General features: G+C 30.8%; 1 protein-coding gene across 1 annotated transcript; it reads left to right on the top strand.

Moving 5' to 3' along the window:
* Positions 1-2010: 2010 nt before the first annotated feature.
* On the top strand, positions 2011-2997 carry LOC136968962 (uncharacterized). The gene is made up of 2 exons (XM_067263038.1): positions 2011-2205; positions 2275-2997. Exons 1-2 carry the CDS (start codon positions 2011-2013, stop codon positions 2995-2997), a joined length of 918 nt encoding a protein of 305 aa, XP_067119139.1.
* The last annotated feature ends 10393 nt before the right edge of the window (positions 2998-13390 follow it).

The raw sequence follows: 13390 nt of genomic DNA, 5'->3' as shown, positions 1-13390 counted from the left end.
TGCACTATTCATAGAATTCGCAACTGATATCCTCTACTCTCCGCAGTCGCTTCATGATTCTATGGATTAAGCATGCTCATAAATTCATAGTGTTGTAACAACTCCTATGAAAGAAAAACGACATTTCTCCACGTGGAGTTTGCAAATACCCCACAGTACTAACTAAGTATGTTTTCGAAATTTATGAATATTTATTTAGTATTTGTTTAACCTGACTTAACATATCAATACGTAATCTAACCTATATATGCCAGAAAATAGCCTAATGACCCATTCAAAGTAAGTAGTTCAGCCGTTTGTTTGGTCTCAAGACTCGTCTCAACGATTTAAGGATCAGGTAGAAAGGTCACGTTTGACAACTGTTATACAACTTTCCCACGAGTCAAAAATGAAAGTTGAGGTTATCACACATTTCGTTGTACTAACGACAAAAAAAGCCAAAAGTATTAATGGCGATTATATTGTCACATTGGATGGTGGATGGGAACCATACGAACACATTGACAAATTTGGTAGATATTCGATGGTTTTAACAATGAAACAATCGACAATATAAAAGAACCCCACAGAGAAAAAAGAATTTGCTCACAAAAGTCTCCAAAAAAAAAATTCTCCCATGAAGTTTCAATTTTTCCTGTATTCTAATGATAGTGAATTACTTTCTGTTTTCTAGTGGTTCAGTGCACTTTAGTGAAGTTGGATTTACCGCTGTGTCAACAGGAATAGAGACAAAAGTATTTACTCCGAGTTCACATATGAAACCACTCATCTGCAAAGTATTCTTTGAAACGTTTCCTGTAAACCAACAATCATAATTGGTGTCAAAACGTCCATACGTTTATAAATCCGATTTTTTAATTGTTACAACTAGTGTCAGAATTAAGATTATCCTACCTCTGACACCAGTTCTAACAATTAAAAAAAATCCCACTCTGCTAGAGTGGATCGAGCTTTGTATCATTTTCCCATAAGATCCAGTTCCTAGTGTAAAATATAAGTGAATAAGGTAGAATAAACACAAGAAACTGTTACAATAACACGGATAATATAAAATGACAATTAAAACATATCATTGTGAAAAAATATTTAAGGGGTCTATCAGTCTTAGAGTCCTCATACATTTTTCTGAAACATCAGAAAAATCACAACAATTGGAACATAGCATTTCTCTTTAGAGACAACAAATATTGAAAAGATATGCTGAGAAATTAACATATTTTTAAAATATAACCGGCAGAATGGAAAAATTGAGGCGCCAGCAGAGTTCAAAAATGTATTAAATTAGAGGCCAAAGATATCAAAGTGATGAGACATAAAGAAACCAGAGAATGGCTCATGTATCAGTTGACAGCAGGTATTCATTTCAAGTATTTGTTACATAATACACAAAGCGTAAGCAAAATTTTATTTTCTAATCATTATTTAAATCAGTAAGAACATAACTGTTGAATAGAAAGCTGTAATATAGCTTACACATAATTTCTTAAGTTGATGAAAAATAAAACTATTGATTAAAAACAATATAAACTCAATGCATTTATACAATAATCGAATTCTTACTGCATAAAAAATTCTATTTTAGGGTAACTGGAACAGAAAATATAAAAATACTGGAAAAACATGCATAACGCATTAATATTGTTTAAAGACAATTAATACATATATTATTTAAGCTGTGCGTTGTTTAACAAAACAAATATTCGACATCCCAACAAATATGTTCAATGTTTATTATTTTTATAACTATTTTATATATCGATAAATATATTTTTATAGATATGAACTTTTATTACTATATGTACTTACCGGATTCATAAACTAAAATATTAAAAATTATGATATGTTAGTTTATATTTGAAAAGTTAAATTTATAGCATACATTTGTTTAATACAAATAAGTCTTTAATTTTTAAAACACATTTAACTTCATAACGTTCTTAAATATTTAAAAATTATTTGAATATAAAAGTGTTTAATTTGTTATTTTGACTATCCTGTTTAATAACGTTCATGGAATTCTTGTTTAAAGAAAACCCAGAGTTGATACACCACAGAGCCGAAGTTTTAGAGGTGGCTAACCTTGTATGCTGTAAATCCCTCTTTGGCTTTGAATACCGAACATACAAACAAAAGAGAGGAGTTCCTATGGGAAGCCCAATATCTAGGCTTCTATGCGAATTGGTGGTTAGAAAAATAGAAGAAAAGGTTGTGTATAGCTTCAGAAATGATATTGTTCACTTTAAGAGATATGTGGACGATATCTTTATACTATAGAAAAGTAATCGAGGAATCAGTAATTTTATAGAAATAACCAACGATAACGAAGACGGCTTAAACCAGAAGCTAGAGCAGAAAAGTTTCGTAGTAATACATATTTTGGATATCAATATCATCTTTAAGAAAGGGCATTTATCTATTAATGTGTATACCAAATCAGGACATAGCCCGCTCTACATTCCTGCGCAGTCAAATGATCCATTTCGTTATAAATTAGCAGCTTTTCGTGCTTTAGTCAGAAGAGATTTTCTATATTGCGACAACATTATGGACAGAGTTAAAGAAATCGACTTGATTATGCAGATAGAAGAAAGCTTGGGTTACAGGAGAAACATAATCGCTGGCATTGTTAAAAAATTTGAGATAGGCGATACAAGGATCTCTAAACAAGGACCTAGTAAATACACAAAGTGTACATTCAACAGAAATGTAAGAAGCGTCATAAAAAAGACTGTGGACAGTAAACGATTAACGTTGATCTTAAAACGAGCTCCGAATCTATACAAGATTCTAAGAAATGATCAAGGTGATATTAAGAAGGAAGATAAAGCAGGAGTTTATAGGATCCCGTACGAGAACCAGCAGTTACGGATAAAAAAGAAATACATAGGAGTTACAACGAGAAACCTAGGAGTGAGGGTCAGAGAACGTAAATATGATATTAGGAAAAGATCTAACGCAACAGTAATGGCCCAAATGCTCAGGCCCAAAGATCCGTAGTTGGGTGGGAGAGGGCGGAAATCGTCAAACAAGTACACTCTCCAACTTTAGCGAAGACTGCCGAAAAAATGGAAATCTACAGGAGCAAACTTGATGAAAGATGCATAAATGCCAGAGATGTGGAAGGCTTACGCTCAGCAATGAAAATCGCCACCAAAAATTTAAAAAACTTACAAGTAGCTCATGAATTGCGCCATATCCGCAATCGCATTTTGGGAACCTTAATAAATTTTATTATTGGTTAACGGATAGTGGTTTTTACTAATATTTAATAATTGTATGTTATTTATTTTTACATTTATGTATTTTTACGCTTTAATTTTTATTTCAATTAGTTGCTACGTTGTCGGTTTTTATCTATCTTTAAATTTGAATTTGGTGTTCTATTTTTTGTTATTCCAAATTCGAATGTTTCAACCCGAAGATGATCTATGGAGTAGATCGAACACGTTCGTTTTTAATAAACTACCTCGGCAACAAATAAGGTGTTAGTTACTTTTATTGCATAAATAACGCAAAGTATTTAATTATCGATTATAAAAGTAAAAACAAACTAAAAGACTGTATAATTTGTTTATTAAATTCATAATGATTAGAACTAATCTCATAAAGTGTCGTAAATCAGAACATGTTGAAGAATAAAAGACAACATTTATTCTGATTTAAATTATTATGTAAATAAAATAATTTTTCCTGTAAATACTATTATTCTATTATAGAGTTTTTTAGGCCACCAATGACAAAATCGGACGATGACAAAATTCAGTGAGAAGCACAGTTTCTAAAATACACAAATAAGATTTAAAAAATTACATGTGCGATCTGCCAAAGGAAATCCCTCCTAATAAACATTTGTACATTCAACGAGCATCTATTTACATGTTGAACATGTAAACAGGTGCGACTTATGTAATGAAAACTCAGAAAACTTCACGCGGCCAACCCCTTTGTCTACAAGCAGTTGTTTCCAGAAACGTAATTGTGTTAAATTTTATTTTAAATTACCCCAAGGTACTGTAGAATAGAAAGTTACTTAACATCCGTGCTATATAAAATACAACGTACCTTATGTTAATTCGCTTACATCAGGATCATATTACACTAAGAGGGAAACTGATTGATCTGTTTTACATGCGCAGCCGTCATTGTAATGGCAGCCATATTAAATGCAATTTTGAAACTGTAAATGAAAAGGTAGTCACATGACACATCAGTTTGAATCAGAATTTAATAAGGGATCGATTGACAAATATTTTATTGACCTATCTCGAATGGTTACAAAGTTACGTGATGTGATCAATATACCGTACATTCTTTCGGTGCATCCTATATTTTATAGCAAGGGTGTTAAGTGACTTTTTCCCGCAGTGTATAAATGGGAAAAAGAGAAAGAAACATGTCATAAAACTTTCACATTGTGTACAAGTTCAAATATTTATATGAATTATTAACTTAAAATTTTCAATAAAAACATAATAAGAAAAGAAGCTCTAACGTCATGTTTAAATAACAAATAAATCTAATACAACAGCTGAATAAAGTGCACATACCTGCATAGGTTGCTAAAAAAAATTACATTATCACTTATGTTTTAGCTTGAAATTTAGTATAGCAAAGATTATAAATAAGTTTATCTTTTACATCATTTAACATTAGTATATTTATTAAATATTTATTATATTTTCAGCATTGTAAAATTTTAAACTTCGTGAGTTACAATTTAAATGAATGACATATTTCTGTGAGGAAGAAAATATCACGACATCAAATTTTATTTTTAAATTAACAAAATTACTCTAAATGCATCGCATTATATATTTTTTTTCTAAATTATGTTTTCATATAAGAAAAAGAGTTAGATTAAAGAAAACATAAATAATTTTACGAATTCTTCACTTTATCTTATATACTGTAAAATACCAACAGGTAAGCTCAGCGTTGCCCAAGGAAAAATAGAAAAAAAACATGAAGATAACGAACACTTTTAATGAAGCGATTATAAAAAAATTAAATATAAATTGTATTTTGTATTAAAACAATTACTATCAATCACTATTAAAATATATAAATGAATTAACCATTTTATTCTCGTTTTTAAACGAAATATAATCCTTGTTATATATTGCATATAATATTAAATATAAGGAATTTTAAATTAGTTTATATAAAAACGTAACTTACAAGAGAGGATGGACCAAATTGAGTTGAACTTAGTTGCCCTCCATTCTATTAAACAATAATAATATATTAATATTGTATAATCAAATCTATTCTATATAAAGTTTTTCAATTTCTTGCATGGAAATTCTACAACGCAAAGATATTGTATTAACTTACTTTGGCATTAGACCAACCATATCAGTGTTAAATTTTTTATCTTTATAATCTTGATTAAACTATTTCATGATTTCATAAATAATTAATAATTTGATAGATTCTAGTAAACAGTTCGTCCTTCTAACTCTTGTATTTCGCTTAATAACTAAATTACTTTTTCCGTATATTAATAATAACATCCTCACAGGTACATGCATATATATACAGTAAAATTTACATTTATCCTGTATTTCATATATTCATTAAACCATTCTATGTACTTTACTTTTATTAGCATTTTAAAAGCAATATTATTATATATATTTTATATTTACTTTGAAATATAAGCATTTTAGTTATACCTTACTATTTATAATAACACGGCTATATTCACCTAGACAAAGTTTAGATTCAAGTTAAAATTAACCAATCAAAACTCACGTACTTAAAGTAAAATAGATGCTGATTGATTAACATTTCCAATGATAAAAGAGTGATTTCAAAATCAGACATTTGTTCAAACTCGTTTTATTTTTATTAATTTTTTTTCTTCTTGTAATCGTTGAGTTTCCATCTTAAGAGAATTTAAACACTCAAAGCGGCGGTATGCCCAGTTTCGCCATAGTTATGTATGTCAATGTGAATATCGCTTTTATAAAAAAATTATTAGAATTGGTTTGGTTTATTTGTTTACAAGCGATGCAACACCTGAGCGATCTGCCAAGGATAATGCATCCCGGAAAAACTTTTATGTAAATCTGTCCCCTATTTAGGTTCTAATAACGTGAAAAAACCCAGTAAACTCTACGTCGCCGATCGGTACGCCATTCGCGAATTCACAATGGACTACTGGCGTTTTGTGGTTTCCTCCACTTGGCTATTGAAGAGTACTTATTGGGCTGCAATTTGATAATAATTCTTAAATTTATGACAAAATCTGATTATTTCTGTTAGTATTTAAAAGGAATGATTAATTTTTTTGATACGTCTGATTATCTCTAAAATAATAAATAAAATATGCTTAGAGTAAATAAAAAAGTATACTCAGTAAAATAAAAGACGAAAATAATAGTTAAATAATGAGAGTTTGTGCGATTAAGTACTAAAATGTATGACCTTAAAACTAAAAATATAATAAGTAAAAACTGGAAAGAAGCAAAGAAATGTGTAATTAAATATACAATTTCATTTTATTTTTATTATAAAGACAGTTAGTTTAACAAGAAGAATCAATATAAAACAATGAATTATGACAAGTACAAAGCATGAAGTGTGCAATTGAACAACACAGCTCCCATTATCCAGATTAGAAGACATATATATTAGCATAATCAGTCCTAATCTCAGTGACATATTATGACATGGATTTATACTGAGTGAATTCCATTATTCAAAACTTGTTTTACTTAGTACGAGCAAATTTTTACAATAATTGTATACATATTTATACAGTTTATCTATGCTTATCTGAGAATCTGACTAGTTTAACAGGATCTAAACGGACATAAAAGAACAACTTTTGGAAGAACTTTTGCTAACTGACAAACATCAGATCATAAGTTATTTATCCTTCGCTCGCTCAAATGTAAAATCCCTCTGGCGCGACCCTAACTATATAGTTGTTCCGATATAATATATATCATGAGCCTTCTTCTCTCTCTGTCTCAAATAAACGGTTATTTGTTTGTTAAACTGAAATCCGAGTGTGTCACTAACAACCCGCTATCTGACGGTCTCCACCCCGAATCCGATCGCCCATGCACGCGACCGCTTGCATGACTTAATTTTAAAACAAACCTCAATGCCGTAGCTTCCGGGTAAAATGAGACCCTGCAATGTCAGTCCTGACAAGGCACCAAAGAAGTGCAGACCCTCCAGTCACACTTATGTATTTCATTTATATATACTATTATAACTACAGTACATTTGAAAAAATATTACAACCAGTATAATAAAGCCTAGACAGCTATCAGTATACAGGGTGGGCCAGCGAAAACGAAACGGCAGAGTGTTCGTGTTCGTCCAAGCAAAGTGCTCGGACAGGTCGATTTTACTCTCGAGGGGACATCTTTTGCAATAAAGTTTTTGCGATTCTGAATACAACAGACAACAAAAAATTTTAAAAACTCATTTATTTTGTATTAACTAAACAAGCATTTATTTCGAAAAAAAATGTTTGTTTAGTTAATATTCAGAATGGCAAAACTTTATTGCAAAAGATGTCCCCTCGAGAGTAAAATCGACCTGTCCGAGCGCTTTGCTTGGACGAACACGAACAGTCTGCCGTTTCGTTTTCGCTGGCCCACCCTGTATAAAGTTACAATAAAAAATAGATCAAATTTATATATTTGTGATAATTTGGAACTTAGTTTTAATATATTTCTGTGCTATCTGTAAAAAGTAAAACAAGAGTAACTTTGATAAACTAATTTTTTTTCTCCAAAAAGCAACTTCGGACAAGGAAATTAAGAAGATTTCATAAACTTCTGGCTTTTTCTTTACAATGCTACATCTTCCTATAATATAACTCATCCAGTGAAGTGTTGTTTCAATTGTCACATTGGATGGTAGAATAAACAGTGCAAAACATTGCCAATTATCTGTAGAATCGACGGTTTTAACAATTAGAACAAACTATAGAAGAAACTTATACAAGAAAGAGTGGTCTATCAAAAGGTTTTTCTTCTAGAAAGTTTCAATTTTCCTGTGTGATAATCATTGTGATTTACTTCCTGTTTCCCAGAGGTTCAGTGCACTTTAGTAAAGTTGGATTTATCACCCTGTCAATAAGAAAGATGACAAAAGTACTTGGATTTTAAAGTAACTGGTGAGCGGCCACATTAAAGCATATAATTTAAGGTATTTACCTTCTTGCACAAACTGATTGTTGCTTTCTCTTTCTCTGTATAAATAGACAGGCATTGTATAAATATACATATAGAATGTGTATTGTGTTTATTTTTTGTTTATGTTTTTTTTCATTTCTAGCTCTAATAAAATTTTTTATACTAACTAGTCTGAGGGATTCACTTCTGGGTCTTCTGTCTTTCTAATTCCTCCTCTATTCACTTACCCCCAGTTTTCATATGAAACCACTCACCCGTAAAGTATTCTTAACCTCTTAACAGTGGAACAGTCAGACGTGGCGCTACCACTTAGTTGTGGAGAAGAAGCGTGGGAAATTGTTTAAGAATTTTCCCACGCGTGTTTCTCCTTTCTGTTTAGGAAAAGAAAAATTTTAAACAGTTACGTCTAGTAAAGAAAAAATCGTTCTTTATTGTCACATAATTTTTTTATATGTGAATTTTTTCGCGGTAATTTTTTGCTACAATTTTTTTTCAAATTTATATTAAATTTTTTTTTTGATTTTCCATCCGATACGATTTTTCAAAACTTCTAAATTTATTTAAAATTTTATATAATTTTTTAAAGTTTTAGGCATTTAAGTAATGACGATTTTTTCCAACCTGCGAATCAAATTCAAGAAAATGTAACTGAAAGTTAACGAATTTCATCCACAACAATAGATGACTTAAAGGTTGTTAAGTTTACAACTACGATTACAACCCAGACTGAAATGTGGGTGAAGGTTGTCTCGTGTTCTACATTCTGTAGAAGTGACGTAATCATTGTAAATAAAAGAAAATTTCAGTATATCTTTTATTTAAAATTTTAAAATTCGTTGTTCAAATTTACACCGAAATATTAAAGCGGATTAAAATATTAGCATTTTGTAAATAAACTTAATTTACATATAATAAATTTAAATAAATTAATCTTTAAGAAACAACAAAACAATAAAAAAATGTAGAAATATTTTTGGTTAATTTTACCCTTGGTGGCAAGATGGCAACCAGAGGGATTTTTCCCTACATTCAAGACGGCAACGGGGAAAATTTTCCCTAATTCGAGACTGCTACGGGGATAATTTTTTCCCCTGCGTTCGACATGGCTTACGCGTTTCCGGTTGCCATCTTCGTCTTCTATGGAGACTGCGCGTTGTGCACTGTTTTGTAATAACGCGACCTAGGAACTTCTATACTATAATAAGATACTGTAAACCCTAATTTAATAAAAAAAAAAAACATTTTTTTACTCACTTGATTGTCTGTCATTTCCCTTTTTTACATTTCCTCCCGACGTTCGAACTTTGATCTTCGTTTATGATATATCCTTTTTCCTCCTCTTGTTTTGCGTCGGCTGCAACTTTCGATGACTTCTTATTTCTACTTTTTTTACTCACGGTGGTTGACGTTTCCTTATCCCGACCTTTCTTTGATTTCTTTGAATTCTTTTTCTTATTATTATCGACGTTTTGAACAGGTGCAGACTGAACTGTCTCAGGTTCTACACTAGCTTTTCGAGATATTTAGGATACTAAAGCCGAAATCGTCGCACCACATTCAAGACATAGGTAGTGCCATATGAATGACGAGATACATCCCCAGGACAAATGACCACATTTGCTTTTAAAAGTTCCTTCGTACACTGAATATTTAACTGTACACGAACTGCATCTAAGAAGACATTCATTTCTTTCGCTTCTGTAATATAATTTGCATGTCTTATCGCACGTAAAACACGGCGACTCTATCTGCTGCATACCTAATTTGACCGCAAATTTGAATGCATTATCAATTGCCGGATTCAATCCCAATTTCGAATAATCTGTTTCCATAATTTTATAAAACTTCCTGGTAGTACATTTGGCCCATGCTTCCTTCAAACTCAAATCAACGTCGCCCATGACGTGCACGAAATTTAAACAAAAAAAAACGCATTTTCTTTTTGTTTTTACTCGTAAAAAATATAAATTACCTTTTTAGCAATTCGGAAAGAACAGATATTGTAAAAAAAAATTCTGATGCAACACTGAACATGCAACACACCACTGTCTTCTAAACTCCCTGCAAACGAAATTTGCATAATTTGACGATTTCGGCACTAACACATTTCGTCACATTTCCAAAGAGCTCCCTCTCACGTCACAAACGCGAAATCGCGCGTTTCCATTTCGAGGTTACAGGAAACGTGGCCGCTACGTCGAACGCAGAGAAAAAAATTTTCCCTGTTGCCGTCTTAAATGTAGGGAAAAATTTCCCTGGCCGCCATCTTGCCACCAAGGGTGACATTAACCATATTTTTATATTCATTTTTACATTTATAACATATGTTATCGTCATTGACCAATATTTAATTTTGAAATCAATATTCATCATTGGCATGCATCAGAAAAAAATGCATAACTTCCCTAAAACACACTTCACTGAGAAGGTCCGCTTCACTCTGAAAAAGCGAACAGTCTACGTTGGCAACCAATGTGAAACCTACATTATCTAACATAGTAAAACGAAGTAATTAACAGTACAACAATACACATGAACACCAACCATAATAATCAAATCAAATTCTTAAAGTATAAGTTTTTCTAAAAACCTCTAATCGGTCTTTGATGTAGTTCTACGTTTTAGCACTAAATTGGTACACATGTCTAAATAACACGCTTATAAATACTAGAAAACAAATGTTTCAAAACTAGAACTACATAATTACATGCACAAATAAAATAGTAGTCCAATAATACATACTTTCACTTATATCCAAGTATTATATCCAAAGATCAGTTCTCGTTAATTGTCGAAAAATAAATTATTTTCAACTTTTCTTTCTGAATTAAGAACTAATTTACAGTAAACTTTACGTTTTAAAATAACCATTACAATCAACGCAAAATCTATCAATCCACGTAATAAAAATTTATCGCAGTGAACTTCAAAAGATAATGAGAAAATACAAACACCAAACCACACTCTACGAAATCTGGCGCCAACTGATCATATACAATAGACAAAACGAAAATGCTCTTGTCCAATGTCATCAGGTGACAAAAAGTTTCTAAATAAACGCTAAAAGTTTTAAAGAATTCTTCCACAAAAACCGATGAATTTAATTAATACACAATAACTAAATCTGTTTAATAAAGATGAATAATTTACCACTATAATTATGCAAATTGGATATAAAAAAGATCATTGCGCAAATTCTGCCGCCAACTATACGTCATGGGAAAACTTACGACGTCAAATGCAATTGAAGCTTTCCCATGACGTATAGTTGGCGGCAGAATTTGCGCAATGATCTTTTTTATATCCAATTTGCATAATTATAGTGGTAAATTATTCATCTTTATTAAACAGATTTAGTTATTGTGTATTAATTAAATTCATCGGTTTTTGTGGAAGAATTCTTTAAAACTTTTAGCGTTTATTTAGAAACTTTTTGTCACCTGATGACATTGGACAAGAGCATTTTCGTTTTGTCTATTGTATATGATCAGTTGGCGCCAGATTTCGTAGAGTGTGGTTTGGTGTTTGTATTTTCTCATTATCTTTTGAAGTTCACTGCGATAAATTTTTATTACGTGGATTGATAGATTTTGCATTGATTGTAATGGTTATTTTAAGGCGTAAAGTTTACTGTAAATTAGTTCTTAATTCAGAAAAAAAAGTTGAAAATAATTTATTTTTCGACAATTAACGAGAACTGATCTTTGGATATAATACTTGGATATAAGTGGAAGTATGTATTATTGGACTACTAATTTATTTGTGCATGTAATTATGTAGTTCTAGTTTCGAAACATTTGTTTTCTAGTATTTATAAGCGTGTTATTTAGACATGTGTACCAATTTAGTGCTAAAACGTACAACTACATCAAAGAATACAAAGTTCAATTTGCAAGTAGTCTCTTTATTAGCAAATTAATTTGTTGGTAGATTTTTTTTACATTTTAAGTGTAATTAGATGAAACTAAATGCATATGAATATAGAAAGTAGAATATGGTAAGACTAATAGATAAAAGTATTATTACGTATTACTCGATTAGAAAATGTTAGAAAAATTTATTCTTTAAGAATTTTGATTTGATAATTATGGCCTAGTGTTGATATCAAAAATATTTTTCAGTTATATTTGTAATCACAGTTCCAAATTATGTAAAATTCAGCTTGATATAATAATATATCATTCGAATAGTAATGGCGCTTAAATATTTATAGAATTAATTAAAGATTTCGAATTTTGTTTGAAAAACTGAGGAAGGCAAAATTATTGACAGTTGTATAATGAACTGAATTGAAGTAAGTTAGTTGACTTTGTATGTTTCGATGAAGTTTTTTCGTAATATTACGATATACGAACTTTTGATTTTGTAAATTGTATTATACTAAAAAATTAAGTTTATGTTATTCTCCTATATGATGATGTATTTATAATGTTTCTGAACTAAATAATACTTATTAAATTGAAATCCAAGCTTTACAAAGTACTATGAATATTAGAGAAGACCGTTTTACTATAAATTACTACGGCTTACTCTAATGTTGATTTTACAAAAAGTAGGTCAGACAAGGACCGTTAGACTAATGACGTAGGCTGTTTACTTTTTCGGGTTGTATCGGTGCTCTCGCGATAGCGTCATTTACAGAAGTCACACCTTTTTTCTGACGCAAACCAATTAGGAATATTAATTTTTTAACCAATCAGATGAAGACGGGAAATTTAAATTCGATTTATGTCAATAGATGGCCGTCTAAAATTTCATATTTATTTTAATTTTCTCTCTTTTATTGTAATTTCTCGAGAACTAAAGGATATTCCAAAACAATGTTGGAGAATCCAACTAACCGTGAAAATTCTAAGACTTCACGAAATGGTCCAGGTATTTTATAAGAATTTTTTTTGAGTATAATCGTCCCTCACCACTGCCACTCGCCTTGGACAACTATTCTCGTCCCTCACTATTAAGAAGTTAAAAATGTTTCCTGTAAACCAACAATCATAATTGTTGTCAGACTGTTCAGACCCTAATGAATCTGCTTTTTAACTGTAACAACTGGTGTCAGAGGTGAAATAATTCCACATCTTACACCAGTTGTGACAAATAAAAAATATCAACTAGATACTGTGAAACTCAACACTACGTAATTTGTTTACTTAGCTAATTCATAACATAACTTTCTAACAATACCGTTTTTTCAGATAACTGTCAACTTTCACACGTGGGAGTTAATCATT

The sequence above is a fragment of the Centruroides vittatus genome, unplaced genomic scaffold, assembly GCF_030686945.1.
Source record: "Centruroides vittatus isolate TY-2023 unplaced genomic scaffold, ASM3068694v2 contig_166, whole genome shotgun sequence".
In the NCBI taxonomy this organism is placed as follows: domain Eukaryota; kingdom Metazoa; phylum Arthropoda; class Arachnida; order Scorpiones; family Buthidae; genus Centruroides; species Centruroides vittatus.
The sequence above is the reverse complement of the archived record's forward strand: the minus strand, read 5'-3'. Positions and strand labels throughout refer to the sequence as shown.